The 13,652-nt window shown below is 40.0% G+C and overlaps 1 protein-coding gene across 1 annotated transcript in view; it reads right to left on the bottom strand.

Annotated features, from left to right (window-relative positions):
* The window catches only part of CPQ (carboxypeptidase Q), a 147,796-nt gene that overhangs the window by 46,400 nt on the left and 87,744 nt on the right, over window positions 1-13,652 (bottom strand). The window contains exon 5 of the mRNA XM_082297244.1: window positions 8,771-8,882. Coding sequence (XP_082153370.1) covers window positions 8,771-8,882 — 112 coding nt within the window. The remainder of the gene's footprint in view (window positions 1-8,770; window positions 8,883-13,652) is intronic.

Here is a 13,652-nt window from a genome sequence, read left to right as displayed (position 1 = left end):
CCCATGTAAAACAGCAAAGTAGAGAGTCAGCAGAGAGCTCCTCCACCCTATGCCCTGCTCTGGTCCTGTCAATGTGTCCTCCGAGTCCCACAAAAGGAATAAGACACTGTCCACCTTTAAAACACACCTCATTCTTCTTTAGGAACACATTCTTCCCTAAGGGTATTTGTGATCTCATCAAACTGTGGAGCAAAAAAAGCAATGTGGGGCCCACTCCCACACTCTCTGGGATTACAAATATCAGACAAATACGGTTAGATCATAATGAGTGGTGGTGGATCTGTATTTGTGGAGGCCAGTGGGCCTGCTGGACAAGGAACGGAAGGAGTCCTATGGTGGGGATAAGTCCTAGGTTCCTTTCCAGCTTATGGTGACAGAAAAGCTTCCCCCAGAATGCTTGTTCTGTAATGTTAATGTACCCCTGCTCCCCTGGCTGGCTCTGTTGGCTGCTACAACCACTATCACCTGATACGCACTCAGAGTTTCCAAGTTAGTTCCCTTACCCTGGACCCCCCATTGCTCTGCCCCAGGACCTCTCTGAAACCTCGCACGAGTGCGGGGGCATCAAATCTCTCCTGTAAAACCCTATGCGAAAACTCTTCCTGTTCATTCACCATCGGACTGTTTTAGCTGGCTATCCAGGGTGGGTGTGGGTGTGTGTGTGGGTGTGTGCCACTGTGCTGGCTGCACAGAGAGGCTTCCTTGGAGATGCTTTTGGGAAGGTTGTGGCATGTTGCCATCTAATAGAACCGTGACGTATTCTGCCTCTGCTTCCCCGCTCTTTGGATTAGAAAAAACAAATCTGTTAGGCTATTCTGAGAGCTGATGAGTCAGAAAATGTAGCAGGCACACTTCTGTCTCCCTATTGAAAATTTATACCTTAAAAAAATGACAGTAAGGACAAGATGCCCCTTACTTCATTTGAGAAGGATTTCAGCACTTCACCATGTCAACCATGTTAGAGATTTGAAAAAAACCCAATAACACACAACAGCTACTATTGCCAGGTTTTTAAGATTTTTATAGATAATCAAAGCTCAGATTTTTTCTCAAATTTTCTGGGTAAATTAAAGCTTGCAGAGAAGCAGCAGTCCACAAGACAGAGGGCAAAATTGCTATGGAGGGCGGTATATCTAAATTTACCACCAGATTAGCAACTTTTTATGTTTGCAGTCACCCCTCTGCTATGTCAACACAGTATGAAAATTGAAGATTTAAGTACTTGCCAAATATGCATTCAACCAAATGTTAAAATGAAGGAATAAATGCATTTGTAGCCTAACAGCATATGCAAATATTTCATTCCAAGTAGATTTAATAGAATTGAAAACGTGAAGGTCAGAATAAAATACTCAGCTTTGGGAAAGTGAAAAGAATGTAAGAACAAGAAGTTAATATCAGGCATATTTGATTAAAGAAAAAAACCTGCAAGCATAAAATTAGTCATTTAATTATGTTTCACAACATATCTCCTGGACAGCAAACAACTACACCACCACAAGAAATTCAGAAAAATGTTTAACAGAATATTTTGCAAGCATGTTAAAACTGTGTTTATATGACTTCAATTAAACTAGCAGAAAAGGAATTACTCCAGTGATCATATTTTTAATAAAATATATCTTTAGTCCTCATATATTAGCCAGTGAATTTGGACTGGAGAAATGTAACTCCATACAAAGACTACAGTGAACTGTATAAAAATCTTTTTAATGGTTTTCCAGTCACATTAGTCACAGGTATAACGCATATGAGAGTTACAATTTCAATTTTAAGTTTCAAGGGGGAAAACTGTCCAATCAACTCCTTACAAGTTACATAAATAGTAATTCAGATAGTACCTTAAAATTCTAACATGCATTGTTCTAAAAACATTTCTGTAGTTTTCTGTGTCTTTTTCCTACGAAACAGAAATTTGATTGTGCCAGATCCATGCCTACATCTATTGGAAAGGTGACTTATGAAACCCCAGTTCAGCTTAATGCTGGCAAAGAGACAGAGGGGAAACGGTATATATCATCTATCACTGTACATTTCTCCCTTTTTCATGTTTCATCATCATCCAGGAATGCAGGAAAGCTGTGTAAAATGTGTGATGACTGGGATTAGATTTTGTCAACAATCATTCTTCCTTCATCAAGCTACTCTAGCAGCAATGGCATTACCATCCTACCCTGAATATGAAACAGGAAAATGTCCCCTGTTCACCTACTTGACTGCTGGTATTCACTGGCTCTGGCAGCTCCCCACAGCAAGCATTTTCTAACATGAATGAATACGACTCTCAGAAGCACTTTGAGGCACAGTCCAAGCAGGAGACTTCCTGGTCCAAGGTGGCATGCAGACATGACCAGCATGGGCTCAGTGCACAACACAACAGCACAAGCAGGGAACTGTTTACTCTGTATCACAACCCACCACTACAGTGGTCTTTGGAGTGTAGCCTTTCCTGGAGTCTGTACCGACTACTTCAGTAGAAGCAGGGGTTCAGACAGCATTAACTGGCTATGTCTTACACTGGCTGCAGTTCAAACAATTGAAGGGAAAGATGACAAGTTTGTCATTTGACAGATTCTCAGCTCAGCCACTGACTTTTGAAGGTGTCCCCAGATTGAGCAGTAGCTTGTGGATAGGTATGTACCTCTGGGCTTGGCAGGGCAGCAAGAGCTGACTAGCAATGAAGCAAGAGAGACCCAAAACCACCCAGGAACAGGCAGAAAACACATTTCTGAACAAGGAAAGAGAGCTTGTGGGTAAATGTTGCTGAAAGAAACCTGGGATGTGAACAAAGAACCTGTTGACCATTTGACTCCTCCTGTGCTAGCAGACTGAAAACAAACTAGACTGTAGAGTCAAGCAATAGACCCCATCAGTTTCTGTTCTCAACAGGAAAAAAATTTGATTCCAGATGTTTTAATTAAAAAGAGATATAACAGTTATGACTTCTGAATTTTTTCAGAAGAAAGCAGTGAAATTCATCCATCAAAATCAACTGGATTTCTAACTCCAATAGGCTCCCTACTACTGTTAAGAGATTTAAAATACTGTGTTTGGAAACCTGACACTGCCATACAACCACCTCCTAAACACCTTTCTCTATTATTGTAATTATTCAGGTCCTTCAAGCTCCCTTTAGGGATGAAAATCCCACATTTCCAGCACTAGAGTGTGAGGTGGCTTTGGCAGGACAGGAAGAGGGCAGAACAGCTCAACTGGGAAATGCCATTTAGCCAAGTAACGTGGGAGCACAGCTGGCTTAGGAGTGAAGAGGCAGGACTGGCTAAAGCTCTGAAACCACTGGATACACACTAGATGCTTCTTGCTCAAATAGACTGTATACAAGTATGGCTCCAGAGCAAGAAGAGCTACAGGCTTGAAATGTTGGGAAAAGGGCACAGATATCTCCTTCACAGAAACTGACAACCAACATCCAAAGCAGGATCAAGTCCTGCAAACTGTCCAACCAAAATATGGCAGCAAAATAAATTTTGTGGGATGTTCTATGTGTAGCTGCTTAGCTAGCCTTTCATCTCACCTGGAAAAGCAGCTTCTTTTGTAAATCTTGTGTAAGAGGGGAACATGGGAAGCTGTGTTTCAAATGACACCAGAGTACTAACCTGACCAACATGAAAATGCTGAGGCAAATGGCACTGGCCAGCTCCAGAGATGTTCTTTTTTGCACATAAACTAACAAACACAAAATGTTAGAATTATAAATGCAACCTGAAAACAAGTTGGGTTTGAGATTTCTAGACTGTAATTAGCAACACAGCCGTTGTTCTGTAAAACTAGAAAACTGCAATTTGTGTGAGTGCTGTCTCTCCTACAGCTTCCAAAGGCCCTCATCACACCACATTACAGCTCATGCAACACCCCATGGACTCCCTCAGCTTAAAGAAGGGAACCCATTAGCCTTTCCTTTCTAAATCACATCCAGTGTCTCCCCATCACCTCTTAATTACGCCAAATAATGCTCTCAATACTGCCATAGAGATATTTGCGATCACACAGAGTTTGCGCACAGATTAAAAGGAAAGAGACTGGTGATTACCACAATGCTACATATGTCCTGGTGACCAGGTGTTTCCCATCCTAAGAAAAGGATAAAAGTGCCTTCTTCCTGCCTCTCCTCAGGTGGGACATAAATGCACTCGCCCATCTCTTCCCAGTCACCTGTTTGACAAGAGTATATCAGAACTTCCTATTCTAAATATTTTTATGCCTCTATCAAATTTAGTTAAAATAGATCAAAAGATTAAAACCTGCAGAGGGCTGGGCAGGGCAGCATTGCAGAAGGCAAACTGCAGATTGCACAAGTTTACTGACATGGACATGCTACCTGCAGTTGTGAAGGGTAATTTCTTAGGCATCAGAAATCCTCAGCTAATCGCAACAGCCTTGGCTTCCCTGAAGGAAGGGAAGTTTACCAGTTCAGACCTGTTCACAAACTGCCTCAGCAACTCTAAAAACGTTTTTATTCCCAGTAAAAGGAATAAGGAGTAATAACCAACTGAAATGTTCATGTTTCTTCACATAAACAACTTCTGTGGAAATGTTTCCCGTTCTTCCTTTTTTAAGCACATCTGCCATGAAGCAGCTTGCCACAGACCTTGACTATCAGTGGTATATATAAGCTTCAAGAATTTAATTAATGTTTTTCTTTCCCCTGTGCTTCATGTAACTTCATTATTAACTGTGATAAAAAACCCCTTTGAACACCAATAGGCAGTATGGCCATTAGTGAATTTTTCTGAGATTAGCTACCTGCAAAGCAAGCAGCCATGAGAGCATAGTTGATACAGAGAACTTGATATGGATGCACTAAGGAAAATGCTTCTTTTTGCTTCAGTCAGGAGATGTCCACAACCAGTGTGGGTACCAACAGGTGCACAAGCCGGTGCTGACATTTAACTATACGTTGCTGAAGGGGATGTTTCGAGAGTGAAATTGCACCTGCACAGAAAACATAGCAAGATTCACCTTGTTGAAATGTAATCTAGAAGTCAACATTTGCTCTGAATTTGCTGCCTGTGCTTCCTCCCTGAAGAACGGGGAGAGGGAATGGCACCACCAGCAGGTACCCCCTTTCTACGATCCCCACTGTGGAAGATGAGCAGAGAGATATTACATCTACTAGAAGCAAAGTATTCAGACAGACTGAAACTTTCCACTCGTTAGCTCTTCTACTTTCCAGAGCTAACTGAATGGTTATAGTTTTAAACAGTGTTCAAGAACTACAGCAGCTCACAATCGGCCCAATGTTTTTAAGGTATTAATCTTTTGAAATGTATACATGGGATTTTACATCAATTAAATAAAATTCCACTCTCTGGTAATATAAAACAAAACAGTTTCTGTTCAGTCTGACCTTCATGTAGCTGCCTTTCTCTCAAAAAGAAACAACATTCATGTGAAGTCAAAATGGAAATGGAAAAAAAAATGCTACCAAATGTTTGATGTTTTGAAGACTATGTAAAACTACTTCAGATTGTGCTACTGGTACACATCCTTGTACGGAATGTGTAACTATTACGGTGTCTGAAAAGCTAAAAATCCCAAAAGCAAAACAAAACAGAAAGAAAAAAAAATACCAATATGATACAGAAATTGCCACCTCAATTAAAAAAATAAAAGCTAACACTGAAGATTCATGAAACATGAGGTATAAAGGCCAACACATTAAGTAACTGATTTACCTAGAAATAAAAGCAAAAACTATTAAAAATTTTACTTGAGACAAGGAAACAAACTGTATTGCTTAAAATAAAGTCTTACTCTCTGAAACCATTATTTTAATGATTTTTAAATTAATTTCATGTATCTGGTCCTAAGCCAATAGTTATTAAATGGTTTTGGGAGGAGGTTATGTTGAAAGTATGGAATTGCATTCAAACTATAATAATTTTTCAAGTATTACATGAAATTGTCAGAATCCAAATTAAGAGGCATAATTTTTGTCTTGTCCACAAGCCACGTCCAAGGGTCACAGTGATATCATGATGAAATGCTATTAGACCATCATCAAAAAAACCTGCTTCAATAGCATAGTAGTATTTTGCTTTCGTTAACCCAATGGACCATGCCATTATTTCTTACTACACAATATAAACTTCATATTCTAGAAATCATATTTCAGAATGCTCATTTCAGCTTGAGGATCATATCACCACAGCTCTCAGATCAGTTATACTCTGGTAAATGCAGACACAGTTTTTATGGCTACACAATGCACCATGGCTTTAAGACTCCCTGGACACAGTAAAAAATTTCTACACATGCATGGAGCCAACTGAATTGGCTTATCTTCATTTCAAATGTATTTGGTGGACTAGTCTGAGACTAAATTTATCAGGGTCCAAAAGGATATTGAACAAAGTCTCCATAGTTCAAAACACAATGCTCATTCAAAACACAATCTGTGGAATTGATTTTAAGTAAAAGCCATTAATTTGTTTCTCACACAATCACATAATCTCCACATCTTTTTATTTTGCTGTCCTTTTTTTTTTGGTCAGATTTTATATGCATAAAATACAAAATCTGCATTAACCAATCTGCTATGAAGGCCAGTTTGTGAAAGGCCCTATTGTCGCTGTTTTACCGAGAACCAGTGAGCAACGACACAATCCAAATCCAAGGAGAAAAGGAAAGTGTGGTGATGCAATGTTTTTATTGTATTTTGTATGTTCCTTGTACCCCAATGCTTCGCCCCTACCTTCTCCACTTCTATTCCCAGTTGGTCTGCCCCAGATCTAAGTCGCTCCCCCGGTGCTCCCATATATGGTTATCCCCTCCCCTTATTCTGGCTCCTTCCCTATCAATCACCCACAACCCTCCTGGAGTTCTGGATTGTTCTGTGTCTGTCACCCAAGCCCTCCCTAATTACCCTTATATGGTCCCCGTCAGTCCCCCGAGACCCTGCCCCCTCGGATACCTCCCCTCTTGGAAATCCCCTAAACCTCAACGCCCCATTGGGGCATGTGACCCCTCTCCCTCCACCCACCAAGACCATTGGATCAGATGTGAGTCAGTCCCTCCAGCATCCCTCCCTCCTAATCTGCTTATTGGTCCCCAGTTGGGTCACTCCCCCTGTTCTGCCTCCTTTATAAGGCATGGTCGGTCTGCAATTGCTGTTTGTCTTCTGTAGATACCGTCCAATAAACATGGGTTTCCTCCCGTGGCAAGCTTCCCTACTACTTTTTATCCTCTCCCTCGTTGGGGCTGCTGACAGCTGTAGCACCTGGAGCTTCAGCTCCCCTGGGCAGAGCTGAACTCCAGAGGAGCAGCTTTAAAGCCTAGAGCCTTTGGCTGCTCCCCACTCTTGCCTCACATCGCAGGTGCTGGCCGGGCTGAGAAGCGAGTGGTCACTGCAACAGGAAAGGGATTATTTTATTATTTACAAGCTAGGTTATGTATCTTTGTATGTGAGAGAGAATGATATGATTGGTCGCTTGACCAGCCACCCCCTAGAGGCATTGGCTCAGGTTCTCTAACACCCATTCAAAATACTTTTTCCAGAGTACCAAAACAAGGCTAGAAAACAAACCCAGGTGCAAGATAATAGAATTAGTTTACAGAACCATCTTTCACGGTTTCTCAGCTAAAGCATGAGAAAGAACCACTTCACAAAATGCTTCAGCAGCTGGAAAATTCCTCTGCTCCTGCCTTTTAGCATCCACATCGTCTGCCCCTTGGTTATCTATAGATATGAAGACCTAGAAGTCCTCTCCCAGCCTTATGTTCCTGAAGAACACTGGTACAACAAGAAGAGTAGAACACTACAGCTGCCCAGAAGAGAGGGCATCAGCAAAGGCTCCAGCATTTCCCAGCTGAGAGAACAGCATTTCACCACAGGTCGCACAGCATACAGACAGGCTACTACCAGAGGAAATCAAATATTTGAACACGAAGAAAGTGATGTATTTCAGTCATGTGTGAAGGAAAACCCAGTGAATAAGAATTACACAATGCCACCAGGAACTTGCCCTTAAGAAACACAGAACAGTTTATTCTGAATGGAATAAAGTACCAAACTCAGCAGAATAACTTTTTTTTCCTTGAAGGTGGAGGAAACAGAATTTTCCAAGCATCATGAAAAAAGGATTAAAAAACACTAAAAGGAGGAGTAAACCTGGATTCTCCACAGAAAAATCCTATTTAGTTTGCTTTTAAAAGACCAAAAATTTAAACAGACACACTTTGTTTTAGTTACAGACTGATAATCTAATCATTCCAAGGCTGGGAAAAGGAGAGGTTAGAGGTTCAAACAATGCACAGTAAAGGATTAGGAACTTACAGGGATGTCTGATGTTCATGACTGCAGTCTGCAAGCAGCTAATCACATAACAGAGCTTGTCTACAAAGAGCTCTTCAAGAAAGATTGAGATTGTTGAAGTGTGCAAATCCTTCCGGTGGGAAGCAGTAAAAGATGGTTTATTATTTAAAAGCTGCTGGGGCTAAGAGCAGGAGCAGCAGCGGATTTTAGTTTCTAACGAATACATTAGGCATTCCTCTTGACCACAGGTTACATTTGTGGAAAAAGGAGAATAAGGAGGAAAAATAGATTCCATCTGATGAAGGGGGAAAAGCATCCTTGGATATCAACTCAGCAATCTAAAAAGTCTGTTTTGAACTAGTTTTGAGGCATATAGTAACAAAATGAATATTTGTGCTCAGAGATGTGGATAAAAATATAAAATCCAGTTTAGATATCACACAAAATGTACTAGAAATGTAATGCATTAAAAGTATTTTTAAATTAAAGATTTACCCAGATCCTTAATGAGTGATAATGCTTCCCATGATATAAAAGCTCCACCACCATCATCCATAGCTCCTTGCCCAACGTCCCAGCTGTCCAGATGTCCACTGACCAATACAACCTAGAAAAGCAGTTTTGAGAAAACATAGCTACATGAAAACACTGAATCAGAAAATTCTGTTAAGCATTTAAGCATTTTAATGATTTTGTCATAATGTTGGCATTTTAGTTTAGAACAAGAGGAAAGAAATTCAAATAAAACTAAAACATTGTTCTCTAGTTGCTGAATATTAATCTGGGATTCTACTACTTTAAACCACTGTGTAAGTGAAACTAGATAAACTGTGAGAAATGTTTAAATGAAAGGTCTTATCTTGTACATTATGAAAGTGCATACTTTCTGGAGATGCAGGACTACTACACTGCTGACGGGTGAAATTTTCTTTCATATTACATCTGTTTAAGCCCTTAGGCATGAAATTTGATTAATTCTATTTTTGGGTGCATAAGGAAAAAATACGAACTTAGACTGAAGCATTCCCAGAGGTTTTTGTTTTATTATATATCTATGGTACTTGTCACAGAGGACCTCTAATTTATTACTAGATCCCCTACGTGCTACAACAATGACAAGGTATTTTATAGTTCCATTAGTCATAAGGATATTTTAAAACACGATAGCAAGTCCCAGATGGGTTTTCTGCAAAGAAAGTTTTGTTACTACAGTAGAGAATAGTAGTATGGGCATCTCCAGAAACATCCACTTTCAGATCTGAACCCTTCAAATCTCAACCCTTCAAGCAGCATCAGACCAATACCACAAATGTGACTGTTCCCTAGCTGGGCCTTAAGCTGAAGGGCTGATGGATCTATGATTACAATGGAAAGGTCAAGGAGGCACAAAAACTCTGAGCCAAGCAGGCAGCGTGGTAAAATGGTGCAACAGCACAAAACCAAGAGCAGGACATGTTGAAACCTATGACAACTCAGCACTAAGGAAAAACTGAAGGAGACCCTGGAGCATCCACCTCTGTTCTGCTCAGAACTGGCCATACACAAAGGGATGCTTCCCACTCCCTGGTTAGCTGATGTCAAACAAGTCTCAGAGTTGAGGGATCCAGAAAAATGTAAAATATATTCATTCTTTCTGCTACCGTCTTCTCCCTAAGGATAAGGATCTCCGGGCATATTGTCTCATCTTCCATTCAGCACAGGACAACTAGTTTAGCACTGAAAATAAGAACATAATGTGTTTTTCCTGTTGTAACTCCTGGAAGGCAAGAGTCTACCCTGTAAAGCACGCAGTGAACATTGCAAGGAAGTAACTCGGAGCCCAAACATGAAGATCTCTATTTTCTTCTTCATGTGAGATAAATCTGTTTTCACTGCATATTAAAATTAATGGACTAACTATCATGGCAAGATAAAAAGTATCAAGTACTCATCATACAACAGTGTCTTTTCATGTAACCAAACAAACTCAGGTAACATACCTGAAATATCCATGGCAATAAACTATGGGCCATGAGAAAGGGCCATGAGAAAGTACTAATCATACCCATTGAACTGCCATGGGTCTGACTGGAATGCACCAAACCCCTTTAAATTTAGAAAATAGACTGTGAGATGTTTATAAATGTGTGTGTTACAAAAAACAGAACTGTCATGCCTTAGAAGCAGAAAAAGCTTGTGATCAAAATCTGAAGAGCAGCTTACTCTTTCCTTCTCATGTCTCAACTCTCTTTTCTGCCTTATCCAGCCTTAACATGTGTTTGCTTTCCATCACAGACTCATCTTCTTGGTAGGTTACAGACATGCTGCAATCTTTATTCCAAAACCTCCCCTCCTTCAACAGCACTTCAATTTGGACGGCCGGCCCCTCTGTAAAAGCCTCAGAATTTCTCTGGGGTATTCCTGTGATTTAATATGATCTTCTAAAGGCCAACACAAAATATTGCAAACAGCATGTTTTCTAGGGACACTGCCCTACAGTAGAAGTACGTAATTTGCAGCAGCCCTCTGCTACAGTAGCAACATAGCTTGAAACCAGATCACCTGAGAAAAGCAGTGCCAGCTTTGGAGGTAGAAACGTTTCTGAAACGAGAGCAGAGAAGATAAATGCTCACTGGGGTACTTGCTGCTCTTCTTGCTTTCTTCTAAGGGAAGACTATGCACACATGCACACACGTGTGCACACTTGCAGGTGGTGAGGGCAGTGCATGAATGAATTCTGTTTTGCGTTCGTTCCTGAACGTGCAGCCCCACTGCAACCTGCCTATGCAGGAGAGAGCTCAAACAGCACCACACTTTGCAGCCAACAGATGCAGACTCAATACAGTTCCACTCAATAAGGAATTCACACATAATAATATTTTTTAAAAAGAACAGAAAAGGCTCTGAGTGAAAACTCAATTGTCTGTGGTATAAAGGATGTCTGTTCCACAGCTTCAAAGTTGCCATGTAGTTTCTTTGTTCTTAAAGCAAAAATTGGTTTTAAGAAAATAACTATTTTGCGTTCTGGGAAACAGAGCTTCAAGATGAAGTGAATTATTTAGAATACGTTTGTAAATTCATTGAGAGAGAACCAAGTTTACAATAGAAGTGATGCCTTGTCTTTAGCAGTGAAAGAATACATCACTAATGCTGTTCCATGGCAGCAATATCAACAGAGTGTCTGAGAGGGAATTACTCCTCATTTCGGTGGAACAACACATATTGCAACAGCAGGAAATTCTGAATCAGAAGAAGGTGGTGTAATCTCATTTGGGGTTACAGACTCCAGTTGTAAGCATCTTCACCAGCTCCAGAACGTTACACCAAAACAGATCAAGGTTCAAGTGGATTGAGAAAATCAGTTAATTTTATGGATGAACTTTGACTTAAATTTACTGAAGCTGTTGCCAAGAGCAATTACATAAATACAACCATTGTACTTCCATGTGAAAGTTTCTTCCAAACAGTTGTGCTTTCAAACTATCATGTTTTTGTAGCAGCTGCTAAAATGTAAGTTTCACTGATCGTGCTGATAGCCATAGACATTCTTAAAATAAGACAGAGCTATAAAATAACAAAACCCACTGTGTTTATCGTGGTCTTTCAGTAGACAGAGTGTGTCTGAGCAATGAATGGAAATATTTCTGAAATTCAGTCTAAACTACTATATTATTTAAAGTAATATTATAAAATAATAGTAGTATAATATTCTGTATAGGTGGGCCAATAATAAATGCAGTTAAAGCTATCAAGGATGTATGATTATTGCATTTTACACATTGCTTTCAAAGCTGTTATGTGATTCTCAGCTCCAAATCTACACAGAAACTAATAACTTGTATTTGCACAAAACAACCCTATAGAAGTACCAGAAGAATATATGCATTGCAAAGCAATGCTTGTAAGTATCTGTAAGTATAAGTATTTGTTTTAAATATGCAGAGAAACCACAAGCAACTGTATGGGGCAGTACAAATATACCAATACATATTTGCCAAATTGATAAAAAATAAATTTAGGATAAGAGAGCTTGCATGTAACATGACAAGATTTCTTTTTCTTACTCTATTTCCTTCTGCATCAGCACGATGATCTCTATTGGATGCCTTTAGGTCATGTGCAGCCTTTCAATCAAGCATATTGAAATATTTTGAAAACAAAAAATATATTTAATATTCTAACCTCAAGAAGATTAGGAAGAGGAACCCCACATTCACATACATGTGCCCATGTCATGGAGTTAACCTTTTCTAAGCAGGATGGTTTATGACACTAAAAAATAATCTCCCATCCCATATGTAGTCACACAGGCCAGTTGCATTTGTCATGCACGTCCTGGGTTGCAGTGCATTCTATTACCATCCTCATGAGCTGTTGAAACCAGGTGGGGCAGTGTTTCCTTGCCTCCTCCCTCTGGACTATCTTCTGTTAATGAGCCCATCAACACCTTGCCTCATGACTCATCATCCCATTGTGAGATGCTCCACCCAGGAGGAGGAACCAAGCATCCCATCCTGGATATAATCTGAGATTCCAAACACCACAGACACCCTTTTCCATTGGATGCCCAGAGGGCAGGAGCTACATAGGCACCACTGGACCTTCTGAGGAAGAGCAGCTCCTTCCTACAGGATCACTGCTTTGACAGAACCACATCCATCACTTCAGGAGGACTGCAGCCACCATTTTATCAGACTGCTGCCACCACCCTGACTAACAGGGTGTCAGGTTGTATCCTGACTCTGTCAGTTTAACCCAGTGTTTTCTGGCTTTTTTTTTTGATTTCCCTATTAAATTGTTATTCTGAGTTGGTGCCTCCCACTGGTTTGTTTTCAAACTAGTACAATGCAACAACTTCATAAAATGCAGGTGAACTACCTTCTGCCTGATTAAATGGAATTTTAAGAAATGTGTTTCCCACTTTTAGTTAAACACAAAGCAAAGGTTTCTTTCTATGCAACTTTAGAGATCATAAATATTAAACATTAGGAAAGAACTGTAAGCAACATTTTCAATCACTTCACTTAATCTAGAATAACATTTGTATTAAGTTGTGAAAACTGCTATGCAGAGTTATTTCATGTCCCTGAGACAGATGTATATCAGGTAATGCAAGAGTAATGGAAGACTAATGAAGCCATCATTCATCTTTACCTTCGTGGATGAAGAAGGCTTCATGGATGGAGGTTTAGATAGGACCTTTATTGATGGAATCTGCCTATCAACACTTTTCTCTTAGAAAAGCATACTAATAACTTTCATTATTCAAAACACTGAAAAGTACTTTTCTTTACATCTTCCTCCAGCAGACAGTGAAGATAAGGAGCACCTTAACTTGCAAGAGGACAAAAAATTTAAACAAGCATCACATACACGAAGAATCACAGAATCAATTAGT

The sequence above is a fragment of the Coloeus monedula genome (genome assembly GCF_965178545.1).
Source record: "Coloeus monedula genome assembly, chromosome: 1".
NCBI classification, from domain to species: domain Eukaryota; kingdom Metazoa; phylum Chordata; class Aves; order Passeriformes; family Corvidae; genus Coloeus; species Coloeus monedula.
This window is presented reverse-complemented; position numbering and strand designations above follow the sequence as displayed.